General features: G+C 55.7%; 1 protein-coding gene across 5 annotated transcripts in view; it reads left to right on the top strand.

The window, feature by feature from the left end:
- Positions 1-12,324, top strand: part of ZNF512B (zinc finger protein 512B) — a 30,409-nt gene extending 18,085 nt beyond the window's left edge. For 4 of the 5 annotated variants that reach the window (XM_042047351.1, XM_042047343.1, XM_042047361.1 and 1 more), the window contains 4 exons: positions 4,842-4,943; positions 5,921-5,983; positions 7,948-8,046; positions 8,401-12,324. In XM_042047351.1, the coding sequence (XP_041903285.1) occupies positions 4,842-4,943; positions 5,921-5,983; positions 7,948-8,046; positions 8,401-8,694 (558 nt within the window). In that variant the 3' untranslated portion in view covers positions 8,695-12,324. Of the gene's footprint in view, positions 1-1,479; positions 1,808-4,841; positions 4,944-5,920; positions 5,984-7,947; positions 8,047-8,400 lie in introns of those variants that run through there. The other variant, XM_042047379.1, reaches the window with a different exon arrangement.
- The last annotated feature ends 532 nt before the right edge of the window (positions 12,325-12,856 follow it).

Below are 12,856 nucleotides of genomic sequence, written 5' to 3' on the forward strand. Positions count from 1 at the left end.
GCAAACATTTTATTTCCCTAGTGCTTGGTGTTGCCATTGTTGTTTTCCAGATGTCTTCAGCTGCAATGCATTAATAACATAAAAAAACCAAGCCCAAAGTAGCTGTTTCATTTCAGATACTGCGGGAGAAGAGGTGTGCTGCTCTCTTCTCCCCTCTCCAGTCTCAGCTCTTGCATTCTTCTCTTTCCTCTTGGAATTGTTCCCTTTACTCAGGACTTTGGGTATTTTCTTTTTGAGTTGAGGGAGCAGGCAGGACCCCAGGCCAGGACAAGGGCCACGTGCTCAGGCTGACATACAAAGGCATTGTAAAGGTCTCAACACCGGCGTAATTGCTCCATGAAGTGCTGGTGGGTTTTTTAATGAGACGTTTCTTGTGTTCAGAGTCTGATTGTTTAACTGAGTCCCATCTCAGTGCTAAAAAGCAAAGAATTGCTGTGAGGTTGGCAGAAGCAGTTTTGCATTGAAGATGGGCAAGGGGGGAATTGGATCAGTTCCCAGATGGCAAAACAAGGTTCTTGGGTTGGAGAATCAAGAGACCTCAGGCTCTGCATGAAATCCCAGATGGATTTTGGAGGAAGTCAGTGCAGTGGGTGAATCCATACATAGCTGTGCGTGTGCCTGTGGGTACGTCTTGCAGTGACTGTCACGTTCCCTTGACAACACTTTATAATCTGTTCAGTCTATGACATTTTTTCTTGACGAGCGATGCTGGGAGGAGGTGGGAGGCAGGTTCTGCCCGGGGAGGCTGGTGGGAGCTTGCTGACTTCAGCACGCTCTGAGCTGCTCTGCTCAGCCACGGCTTGCATTGCTCATGACCGCTCTGCCTTTACAAGTTGGTTCAGTTCAGGGTGTAGGAAAAAACCTCCCAGCAAGTGCCCAATTTGACCTCATTACAGCCCCAAAACAGAGCTGCCCTCAGAACTGCCTGTGGGACGGCCTTGTGCCACATGGGGGGCTCAGAGCAGCCAGCAGCATCCCCATGTCACCTCCTTGCCGAGCATGTGTGGTGGCTGTCCCTGAAGGAGCTGACAGCCCAGAGCCACTGGAGCAGCAGGAAGATAAACACCAGTTCACCATGACCAGGGCACTGGGACTGGTGGGAACCGATGGAAGTCCCAGAAGAGCCACCACGCCACCTCCTCTTTTTCCCACTGAGCCATACCCAGCCATTGGGGGTACACTGCTGGGCCTGCAGACCTCGTACTGGACATGGAGAGAAGTGGGATGTCAGGGAGCAGCAGCAGATTGCAGCTGCTCCTTCACCTTTTCAGCAAGCCCTAGGGATTTCCAGGATTCCAGAGAGAGAGATGCTTCCCAGCTCTGATCTGTAACCAGTGGTGGATGGATACACCTAAACTTGCTGCAGCACAGGACAAGCTCCATCCCTGAACTCTCCAGTTCCCCACCATGGTCCCAGCAGTCAGTGCGGATTTTGAGGAAGCTGATGAAGAAAGCCACCCCTCTCCATCCCTTTTCCAGGCAGCAGAACGTTTTCCCAGGGGAAGGCACAGCTCCTCATCAAGCCCGTGGGATACGAAGGTTCGCAGCCCCACGGCAGGAACAGCCCCAGTGCAGCCCCTGTGCTGTGGCCACGTGGCAGCTGGTCCCAGCCGGTGAGAGGGATGCTGGGTTTGGATCCCGTTGGTGGCCTGTGGTGGGATGCGTTCGCCTTTCCCCGGGAGGATGGATTCCTTCACACCAAAGCAATGGCATCAGAATAAACGATTGCTGCTCGATCCCAGGCCCTGCGCTGCCTTCGGTCTGCGCTAACCAAATCCAGCATTTCTAAATATACACTGGAGTCTTATTTTCTCACTCCGATCTTTATTTGCCTCCAGATAAGCTGAAACAGATGGGGTGTTTCACAACAGCCGCTTGCTGGGGATGTCAGATGGGGAAGGGCACACCCCTGCTGCTTTTCTGGGAAAAATCCCCTCTCCAGAAGCTCTGCGAAGATGATGCTGACCCTCCTCTGGCCTTTGCTGGGGCCGTCGCTTGCCCATGAGCAGCCTTGAAGGCTGCAGGTTCCCAGCGCATGGCAGTGGGCTCTGGGGTATAGTGGGAGATGAGGAACAACCTCCTCAAGCAGGGGGAAGAGGCATCTAAGAGGCAGAAGGGGAGAAAATGCTGTGGAAATCCCACTGTTTCAGAGTGTGATGCTTTCTTGGTAGAGCTTGAGGTGGGGTTCCTTGCTTCAAGGTGCTGGAGGTTGTGATGGGCTCACAGGGAGGGATGTAGAGCTCCACTGTGGGATACATGGACATTCCATTTCCCTCCCCATGGCTCAGGGTCTCAGTGTCAGTAGGGGCAGCCATGAAGTCTGCACATCCCCATGGGGCCTGCTGCCGTGGTGTGCCAGGGATCTGGAGCAAAGGGCAGCCATAGGCCAGTCATAAAGCTAAAGGGGAAAAGTCATCTCCAGGCTTGAGGTTTATACTGGAACCAGGATAAATTCCAGAGCAGAAGAGGCTGGCTTGGGTTTGTCCCCCAAAACAATGGCCCTGCAATCCAGGCAGGAGCCAGGCTGAGCCCTGCAGACTCATGCCACTAGGGGCCAAACTGGATCCCAGCTCCAGCTGCAGGGCCAAGTCCATCCTTCCTCCCCTTGCTCGGCAGAGCCGGCATGGTGTGACCCTCCTGTGGGACCTGGCTGCTGGCCAGCACCCCTAGGTGCGTTTTGCCTTCATGGCATCATCCACAACCTCCACAGGAAGAAGAGAGAACTGTGCCTTGTGCTGGGGACCTGGGTGAGGCTTCAGGGGTGCTCACTGGCTGAGACATCCCGCATGGTTCTCATTTACTGCAATATATTTTGGGGAAGGGGAGAGCTGTCGAGGGAGCAGAGAGGATTGAAATAAGAAAGTTAATTAAATAAAACCGTCAGTCAAAGGAAACAAACCTTCCCAGCCCAGCATCCTTCGACTGTTCAGAAGAGATGGGCTGCAGCCAAAACCAGTTGTAGTCGTTTAATGATTTGGCCATGAAAATTTTCACTTACAGGCTGTTTGAGGAAAATAAATGGAAAAGAAAAAAAAAATATAAAATATTCCATGCCTGGGGCTCCCTCTTAATAGAGACATAAAGATGACTTTGACATTCCCAGAACCACAGCGCCCTGGGAAGACATGGGATTTGCATGTTATTGTGCAGGACTGTTGGAGGAGAGCAGGGAGGGATTTTTCTCTGGAGTGGGAAAGCAGAGCAGCAGAGTCCACATCTCTGAACATCCCCCCTCGCCTCCTCCCCAGGGATGCGCGAGGGAGAGGTTGTTGCTGGGGCTGTGTGCGGTTACCGTTAATGTTTGCTCATTCATGGGATTGATTGGGTTTTAATTATGGAGGCCTTTTGGCATCCTGGCTCTTGGTATCAATGGCAAAAAGGGACTCCTGTGTTCTCCCCTGGAGGTGGCATTGCCTTCCCTGGGCTGGGGACCAAGCTCTTGGTAGATGCACCATCCCAGAGCTTCAAAGAGCTCTGCTGGCATCTCCCCCAGCCGCGAAGCACGACAGAATTGCAGCATGCTGGGGCTCGGGGGAGTTTTCCACATCCACATCCGTCCGTACCAGGGCTCACGGCGCCATTTCGCAAGGCCCTGTGCCCCTGCCCCTCACATGGAGCCCAGTGCTCCCTGACCCGGCCGTGCCCCGCCACGTGCCAGGGGGAAGGCTGCAGGGGCACATGGATCACTTCAATTTGAGTGGAAAGGAATAGCTGGCACCTGAGCCTTCTACAACGAGCTTCCCTTTGCAGGGGGGTTTGGGAACAGCTGGGGGGAGCTGGACAAAGGCAGATTCGCAGCTTTATCGGCATGTTCAGGAAAAGTTACAGCTGGAAAAGAAATCCATCCAGCTTCCTGCTGCCTCCAAACTGCCAGCTCCAGGTCCTCAGGGGCTGTTCGGCCCTCTGCGAGCCTTTGCACCTCTGCGAGCACCTTTTGGTCGTGCATCCTCTCCATCCAGCATGGATGCAGGGATGCAGTTGTGTCCCATGCTCGGAGGTGCCCATGGAGAGTGGCACATGCTCATGAACCCACACGTGCACCGTGCCGTCTGTGGGCTCACCCAGCACTGCTCCCACTCAGGGCAAGTTTGGGACCAAACAACATCCACTGGCTCTAGCAGAGCTCACCAGGCCGGGCTGGAAGTTGTGCTGGCATGGTTGTGCAGCCCAGTGTCCCCTGCACATTGGCACAGTGGCTCAGTGTCAGGCAGGGACCAGCCCTGCAGGTAGGGCCAGGAACAGTGGCTGGGAGGCCCGGAGATGCCTGAAGCTGCCTGGAGCTGCCACAGCTGCCTGGGCTTGTGCTGAACACGCAGAACTGGAGTTGAGAGGGCCGGCCTGCTATGCTAACCCTCAAAGTCGCTAATAAAGCGCTAATTAAAAGCACTTGGAAGGACCAGCCCTGCCAGAAGGAGAGGCAGAGACACAAGAGCCGTTCATTGTTTAACGGGTTGTGCCCATTCATCCATGGAAGGCAGCCATGGAGGCTGGGCCCCTCTGCCCAGTGTGCAGGGTTGTTTATTCCCCTGGTTATAAAACACGGCAGAAGGGCTGTGCTGACACCATGCACCGAAAATGCCGGGTCCAGTCCTGGCCCTGTGGGCATGGACCCGGGAGCAGGAGCCTCTCCTCTCCTGTTTGCCACGGACTCCTCGCCAGTGGCAGGGCAGTGGGCAGAACCACCTCCCTGGCCTGCAGTGCCCGAGGGGAGAATGGCATTTCTGGGGAAAGCCAGAGTAGTTTTCAGCCCCGATGCACTTTGGGGCGGGGCAAGACCCGTGTGAAGAGGCAGGACCGGGCTGGGGTGTGCAGCTCTGCTAATCGACTGCTATTGTTCACAGCTCAATTACACCCGACCAGGGCTTCCAAAGCTCAATCCCAGGCTGCTGGAAAACTGGAAGAACGAAGTGAAGGAGAAGGGCCGCATCAACTGTCCCAACAATGTAAGGATTGTCTGTTCTTCCATGGGCTGGCTGGACTCAGTCTGCAGGAGGAAGGGGGGTTTTGGGGGCAGAAACCCACCAAAAATGGTTCTCATTGGGCTGCTGATCATAGAGATGCTCAGACCCTCATTTCACCTCCTTTCCCTGAGCTTGCTGCGGTGCCTGGTGAAAGCGTGTCCCAGCTTTGGGATTCACCAGGCTTGGGGACAGGGCCACCCTTGGGCTGATGGTGCAGCATTACCCAATCTGGGCTCTGGAGCTGCATTTGGGAAGCTCCCAAGATCCCGACAGGGTGAAGGCTGCTCATCCCGCACAGCCTTTTGATGCAGAGAACCTGCTTTTCCCAGAGTTAATCGAAGATAGATTTAAGCCAAGCTTTTTAAAGCCCTGTGGCAAGCACAGACCTCAGGGCATGGTGCGTGTGCCTCATCTCGCTGTGAAATACAGCCTTGGCCCGAGCTGACAGAGAGGTGAACCCCACCCTGGTGCTGAGCCTGGATTTATCGTCCCAAACAAAGCCTTGCTAATGGGAGTTCTGAAGGAGGCTGTTCCCACAAGGCCAGGGGAGCCGGGCTGGCTAATTAATGTCATACACGGGCACTTGGACAAGACATTGCTCAGAAACTGGTCATGCTGCTGCCTGGGTGATTTCTCTCCTCCATTAAGCCTCTGCTGTGGCTCCAAGAACTCCTGTAGCCCAGCAGGACCTCCCGACAGCTCACAAATGTAGGTTTTCCACGGAGTCATTTAGGGGAGAGGTTTTTTCAGCCCGTTGTAGAGGGATTTGGGCACATGACTCCCATTAGCACTAATGGGAAACGTGTGACCAGAGCCCTCGGCGCCTCGCAGAGCGTTAACCTCACACTGCTCAGCCTGGACCGGTGGCCGTGCTGGTTCAGCAGGCTCCTGGCCACGGCTCAGAGGAAGGCAGGGGATGAGGGGGATCGTGTCTAACCCTGCTTTGTTTTTTCCTGCAGTGCTGTGAAGCCATTTACTCCAGTGTCTCGGGGCTGAAAGCTCACCTGGCCAACTGCAACAAGGTAGGTCCTGCCTTTTACACCCTTTTCTCAGAGGTGGCCTTGGTGTTGGGTTTTCTCTTCCCCCTAGCTGGTTTGGAAGGAACAAGCCAAGGGACAATGGCACAGGTTAAAGGATGGTGGCTGCTGGAGGGCTGGCTGGCAGTGCTGCTCCCAGTGAGTTGTCACCAGGCAGATGGAGGCAGAGAGGCTCGAGCTGCGCAGATGGATTGGAGGGGATGTGGCTGCCATTCCAGCTGTAGAGAAAAGGTGCCACAACACAAACTTCTCACCCAAGTACCCAGACTTCTGACACACAAAGTGTCTCGGGGACACGGCAGTGGGACTAAGCCCTCCTGCTTCATGTCCTCCTGTCCCACAGCAGCCCCTGCCCAGCTGGTCCCTGCAGCCCCTGGATCATTCACAAGCCCTTGGCTATCCAGCATGGCCAGCACCTCACACAAGTGTGCGTCAGCCACAGCAGCTCAGAGCCAAGGTGGTGGGTGTTGGAAACTGAATGTGTCCTGAGGCAGGTGGGAATCAGGAGTCTTCTTCCATCAATTTGGGCAGCCTTACAGCCCCTCTGGAAGCCCAGCTGGAGGGATTCTGGTGTGGTGCCTCTGGGATAGGCTGAGACTGGAAGAGGCAGCTGGTTGTGCAGAGACCAGTGCCCTCCCACTGGATGGATGGAGCAGCCCTGAGCTCCAGTGCCCTGGAGCTGCCCCAGGGGAGGGATCAAGAGCTCAGTGTAGGTCCCTCAAATTGGAACCAAGTAAGAGCTGCTAAAGCTTTATACCCTGAAACATTTCCAGCTGCAGCTTCCATTGAATAGAGCTTCCAGGAGGCAGCTCCAATACGTACCCTGTGGTTATTAAAAACACCAACTCCCGCACTCCTCCAGTGCTAGCTGGAACAGCAGCCCTTAATGAGATCATTTAGAAAATGGGCTGCAGAGATCCAGCAGGAGAAGCTGGATTTATGCAGGATAAAAGAGCAAACACAGAAGACCGGGACAGCTCCTTCTCTGAGAGAAAATGGAGCTGGTTTCTGGCTGGTTCCATGCACAGGAAGCAGCCAGGATCTGCATGAGCATTTCCATGAACCACAGAGCTGCACCCTCTGGATCTGGCACAGCTGGGGTCAGGTATTGGGACTCAGCAATGGGGAGTTGCTCTGTGACCCTGCACTGCCATCAGCAGGATTCTTCCCCTTAGGGGAGAGGATTTGCTTTGAATACATGTGCCAACAAATTTGGCATAAATAAATCACAGCCCCTCCAGAACGGGTCTGTGATTCCCGCTGTAAAATCCTGCAGAACTGGTTGCAAAGCATGAAGCCTTAGCAAGAGCAGAGGCCGCTCCCAGGCAGCACCCCATCTTCAGTGGGGATTGATGCACCAGGATGATTTTGCACAAGGATTCCTGAAGCCAGGCCTGTCCTCTCCCGAAATGAGAGACCCGTCTAACTCAGGATTTACAGCTATGGAGAAATTCCCAGGGAGGAAATATATGGCCCAGAGGGGCCCATCCATAACCCCCTCGTCAATAGAGAGCACATTATCTCCCGCGTGCCGTGACCTGCAGCAGAGACGGCAGATCCGTCATCCCACCAGGGCGCTGCTGGCAGGAATCCAGCAGTCACCCTGGCTCTCTGACAATGTAACAGGAGAATTAGGTGAGTGCTGGACATAAATCCAATGGTGGTTCAGTCCCAGGGGATCATAGATCTGCTGACAGCAAGGACACAGGGTGATGGCCCCATCACCTGATGTTGGGGACACACAGACAGCAGCACGAGTGGCATGGACTGAAACTCAGAGAGAGGATGTGGCTGTGAGTTCCTGCCCTGGCACCGAGGCTGGCAGAGATGTGGTGGTTCAGACACGAGTGTTTATTTTGTGTCACTTTGAGGTCACAGGAGCATCAGGGCCAGGGGAGGGCCACCCCTTGGGGCACTTTGAGCTCTGCAGGAGCTGCTGTGTCTTGCAGGGGGACCACTCAGTGGGCAAGTACCGCTGCCTCCTGTGCCAGAAGGAGTTTAGCTCCGAGAGTGGCGTCAAGTACCACATCATCAAGGCTCACTCGGAGGTAAGGAAGGAGCTGCATCTGGACTGGGCTGGTCCCTGCTCCAACACACACATCCTTGGGATGTCCCTTTCCATCCATCCATCCATCCATCCATCCATCCATCCATCCATCCATGTCTGTTAAGAGCAGAGCACAGTGGCAGCTCCTAATCAGCCTGAGGGGTTCCTCCCTATTCCCCTTGATGTCCCTGACACCCCCAGGCTCATTGCAGCTGCTGAGCAGTTTGACCTCTGGGAGGTGATGCCAGTGGGGTGAGGGGTGGGCCAGGCTCGGGTTGTGTGTGCTGGTGCTGGTACTGGTGCCAGTGCCTGCCCCCCGACAGTCACTAACCCCCGTGTCACCCCACGGACACAGAACTGGTTCCGAACCTCCTCAGAGGCCAGCCGGAAAAAGAAAAACAGGGAACAGCTTTCTTCCAGCAAAGAGGAGAAAAAGAAAAGCACAAACGGGAAGAAAAGGGGGAGAAAACCCAAGGAGAGGCCTCCAGAAATGTCCCCGAAGGGCAGAGAGAGCGTGGCAGCAAAGACTAATCACAAGAAAACCCTCGAGCACTGGGAAGGCTCCCAGGGCAGCCCCGAGGGGGACGAGCTCGTCCCCAAGCCCCCGAGCCAGCGGAAGGGAGGAGCCAGCAAGATGCCCGAGAAATGAGCAGCTCAGAGACTCGTCTCCGAGGATTCGTTTACAGCCCAGGGTAACAGGGTGGGGGTCTCTCCCAGTTTTATGTCCCCTCCTCCCCATCCCACCTCCCCTTGCCCCACCCTCCTCTCACCCTCTTTTTACAAAAAGAAAGGAAAAAAGAAAAAAAAAAAAAGACAGAAAATATCAATTAACCACTTTAAACAAATCACGGACCTTGTTTCACACTGGAAAACAAACAGGATCAAGGAAGCTGGAACGTTCTTCACCCCCTGCCCGTGTACATACCCCTCGGTGGGGTCCGCTGCCTCCCCCGGCCCGTGATTCCCCTCCCCTGCGCCAAACTGGTGACTCTTGAGCGAAGGAGAAGTGCAATAGCAGCGGGGTCCCGTGGGCGGGGACCCTCCCCCAGCGGCTCCGTGCCAGGGCGGGAGCTGCCCACCTGTCCGGCGGCCTCCCAGCTCCAGGGTGATGTTTCCAAAGATGTTTGACCCGGTCGGGCGGAGGGTCCGGCAGCAGCATGAGAGGGGGAGTTGGCAGCGCTTCTCCTGCGGCCGCAGGTCGGGGGGAACGTGTTGGGCAGGGACCAGCTCCGTGGGGCGGCGGCTTGGCAGGGTTTGTGTGCGTGGTGCGAGGCACAGGCAGAGGAGGGGAGCAGGGCTGGGGGTGTGGGAGGTGTGAGCAGCAGAGGGGGGTGCTCTGGGACGGGTCAGGTTAGAGGGTTTAATGGGAAGTTGTGGGAATGCTGTGGGCACTGTGGAGAGTGGCAGTGCAGCCATGGAACCAGGGGTGCAGTGAGGGAGCTGTGCCTCGGTGCTTGGGTTGTGTTTGCCGGGCATGGAGTGCTGGGATGGCAGAGACACGAGGCAGTGGCAGGGTCAGGGTCAGGGGGCTATGGCAGCCAGCGAGCTGTCCTCCCTCCCCCCCCCCCCCCCGGCCTGGGGGCATCCAAGGGTGGTTCAGGATCCCTCTGCTCAATCCCGAAGATGTCGATCACCCAGGAGGGAGGAACGAAGTCTCGGTTCCCCAGCTGTGGCCACAGGAGGTGTGTGACAGGGATGGGGGCAGCATCGAGAGACAATCACGGGTCCTACTTTAGGACGAGCCCAGTTGCTGCCCGGGCACCTCGCATTCCCTTTGTCCTTTCGGGCCGGGACCCACCATGGGGGGAGTCTCTGCTCCCAAAGATGCATCTGAGCCCCTGACCATGCCCCTCGGGGTGACAGGCCCCTGCGGTGCCATCCCTGCTTGTGCTCTTGCCCCGGGCTCTTTGCTCCTGTGCTGACACTGTCATCACACCTCGCTCCAGCCTGGGGGGAGCCATCCCAGACTGGGATGTGCCCGTCTCCAGACAAAACCAGGCTACCTCGGTCCTTGGGAAACGGGCACGTTTTCTCTCAGTAACACAACAGAAAACCTTAATTCGGTTTTTCCCCTATGCAGAGCCAGGAAAGAGGCATCAGAGGGGGAGCTTCTGCTTTTGCTTTAATCAATTCAAACCTCAGTCCTCGCTTTCCTCACTGCTCCGTGTCTCCCGCCAAAGGCTCGATATTGAGCAGCAGCTCAGTCATAATTAACATCCTCCACTGGCACGTTATTCCAGCTGGGGAGGGGGGGCAGTGGTGGCTGAAGCCAGGGTGGCTTCTCAGGGAGCCAGGGCTCCTGCTCTGTCCACAGCTGCAACACCTGGATCCACCATCTGCATTGCCCAGCGAGCTGGGCACGTGCCTGCTGCTGAGGGAACTGCCTGAGCATTGCTGGCTGTGCCGGGCCTCGAGGCAATTAGTGAGAAAGCTTAATTAGTCACTTCGGCTCAGCCTGGTCTCTGCTTGCACTTCATCGGATCTGTGTTTGGATGGTGTCACTGGGGTAGATCCTGCCTCCCTGGGGAAGGGGGAGAGCTTTGGGAGCTGTAGGACAGCTTGGAACAGCTCCCAGGCAGCAGCAAGAAGGGGAGCACGGGCAGAGCTGTAGGCCTGGCACTGAAATCTCTGTGAAGGGGTAGAGGGAGCCACTGGATCCCAAAATCACATCCTACCATGGAGGGAAACCCCCAGGAAAGCTCCATGCCCCGGCCTAGGGAGGGGAGGTCTGGGTAGCCCAGGCAGCTGGCTTGGATGGTCACTGCACAATCCCCACTGTCTCCCCTTGGGCATGGCCTGGGACTCCATTCTCATTAACATGCAATTAATTGGCTTGGCATTGATTAAATTAACAGGCAGCACTGTTCTCCATAGGCAGGGAGCCCTGGGAGTCAGGGTGGGGTAGACATGGGAAAGGGCCGGCTCAGGGGGTCATCGTGAGGTCCGGATCAAAACCACCTCTGCTTCTATAATGAGAGTGTCTGGCAGGAGCAGGGACAGGAGCGGGGACAGCTGCAGTGGCCTCACAGAGTGACACCAGCCTGGAGGGGACCCCGGGGACCATCTGGGGTCTCAGGGCAGGCAGTGGGAGCAGTGGACCTGGTGCTGGGGCTGTCCCTGCCATCTTCAGAGCACTCACGGGCCCAGTGAGGCCAGCACTGTGGTGAGGCAAGAATTTCTATGAGAAAGTGAAATTTTCAGGATTTCCCCCCGCCCCCCCAAAAAGATGTTTTTCCCACTAGTCATCACTCAGAGAGGAACATGTTTCCCCCCACCTTCTCCATAAGACATCCTTTACCATCCTGCTTGTCCAGGGAAGGTTCCAGAGCAGTGCTGGCATCACCAGCAACTGCAGGTGCCACAACAGGTGAGCGGGCAGGGCCGAGTGACACCACAGTGGCATTGCTGGGGGCCAGTAGATTGTGCCCCTTCAGGTGCTCCCAGTGAGGCAGTGCCAGAAGGGAAACCACCACCTTTATCCAGAGGGACAGGCAGAGGCTGCGGGACCAGATGGGGGACAAGGTGTCCTGTCCCCTTCCATCCCATCACCTGTGGGATTTGGGGATTTTGTCACCCTGGGCACAGTGACACTGTGGTTCCACACCTCCACTGTTGGGGAAACCCACCATCCCATCACCCATGTCCCCAGGGAAAGGGCTAAACCTCCATGGGAGCAGGGATGGACTGCAACCCTGTGGGAAGACCTCATGGAAAGCTTGGATGGGCCGGGGACTGCCGTGGCTGGGGAACCCTTGGCACTGACACCATGCCCTGGCTAGGTTGGCTGTGCCGCTCCAGCTCTGGCCACAGTGGATGGAGCTGCCTGGGCCGGGAGCAGCTCTCACCCCCAGGAACCTTGGGAGCATTTTGTTCTTTTCTTTCTCTCCTTGTGACACCCATCCCACGGCATATCCGAATGTTTCTCGTCGATGCCAGTTATTAGTGCATAAGTATTTTGGGGAAAAAATTAAAACAGAAAAAAAAAACCAAAAAAAAGGAAAAAAAAATTTTCAATTTATCACTTGTAACCATATATATAAATATATAAATATATATATTAAAAAGTGTTTATTTGCAAAAAATAAAATTGTTTTAACGGTAAACTATCTTATAATAAACTCCCGATTTGTGATGATCTGTTCTTTTGTTAATCATTGACAAATCCTCAGTTGGAGAGTACTGTCCGAGCAGCTCCGAGCAGCCGAGCAGCGCCGAGGCGCTCCCTGTACTGTATGTATGAAACAGCTGTATCGAATAAATGGTTATTGATTTTTTATTAGCACTGTTGTCACTGTTATTGGGCAGTTCGTGGGGAAGGTGGGACATGGGATCTGGTGGGTTTGAATTTGTCCTTCCTTTGTGGTGGTGGCTGAGGGGACCCCCCTGGTTGCTGGGGATGGAGTGTGTAGTCACCATCCCGGGGGTGCCCCCAAAACCGGGATGGGGAAGGCAAGGACTGGTGATGCTTCCTGCACCAGCACTCGGCACAGCCGGCAATCCTGGTGCCAGTAGGATCCTGGATGCCAACAGCCGAAAGCCCAGCTGCCCCCCACTCGCATGGCAGAAATTCCCCTAAAGCTGCTCCCAATCCACCCATCCCAGCAGCAGCGTCCAGCGTCCCCTGGCCCCAGGGGCCACATCCAGCCCAGGACCTCTCCTCCCTGGGGAGCTCTGCGAGACCCGGGGCCACTCCCCGGCTCTCCCAGCGTGGGAATAAATCCTCTTCTGCTCCCTAATGGCTTTTTTGGCTCTGAACCCAAGTCAGAGACAGATTTAGACTGAGCTCGCTGCTGGCTGAGAACGCAGCCTTT

This window comes from Corvus kubaryi, unplaced genomic scaffold (assembly GCF_017639235.1).
Source record: "Corvus kubaryi isolate FWS band 111438036 unplaced genomic scaffold, C.kubaryi_AGA036_p1.0 134, whole genome shotgun sequence".
NCBI classification, from domain to species: Eukaryota; Metazoa; Chordata; class Aves; order Passeriformes; family Corvidae; genus Corvus; species Corvus kubaryi.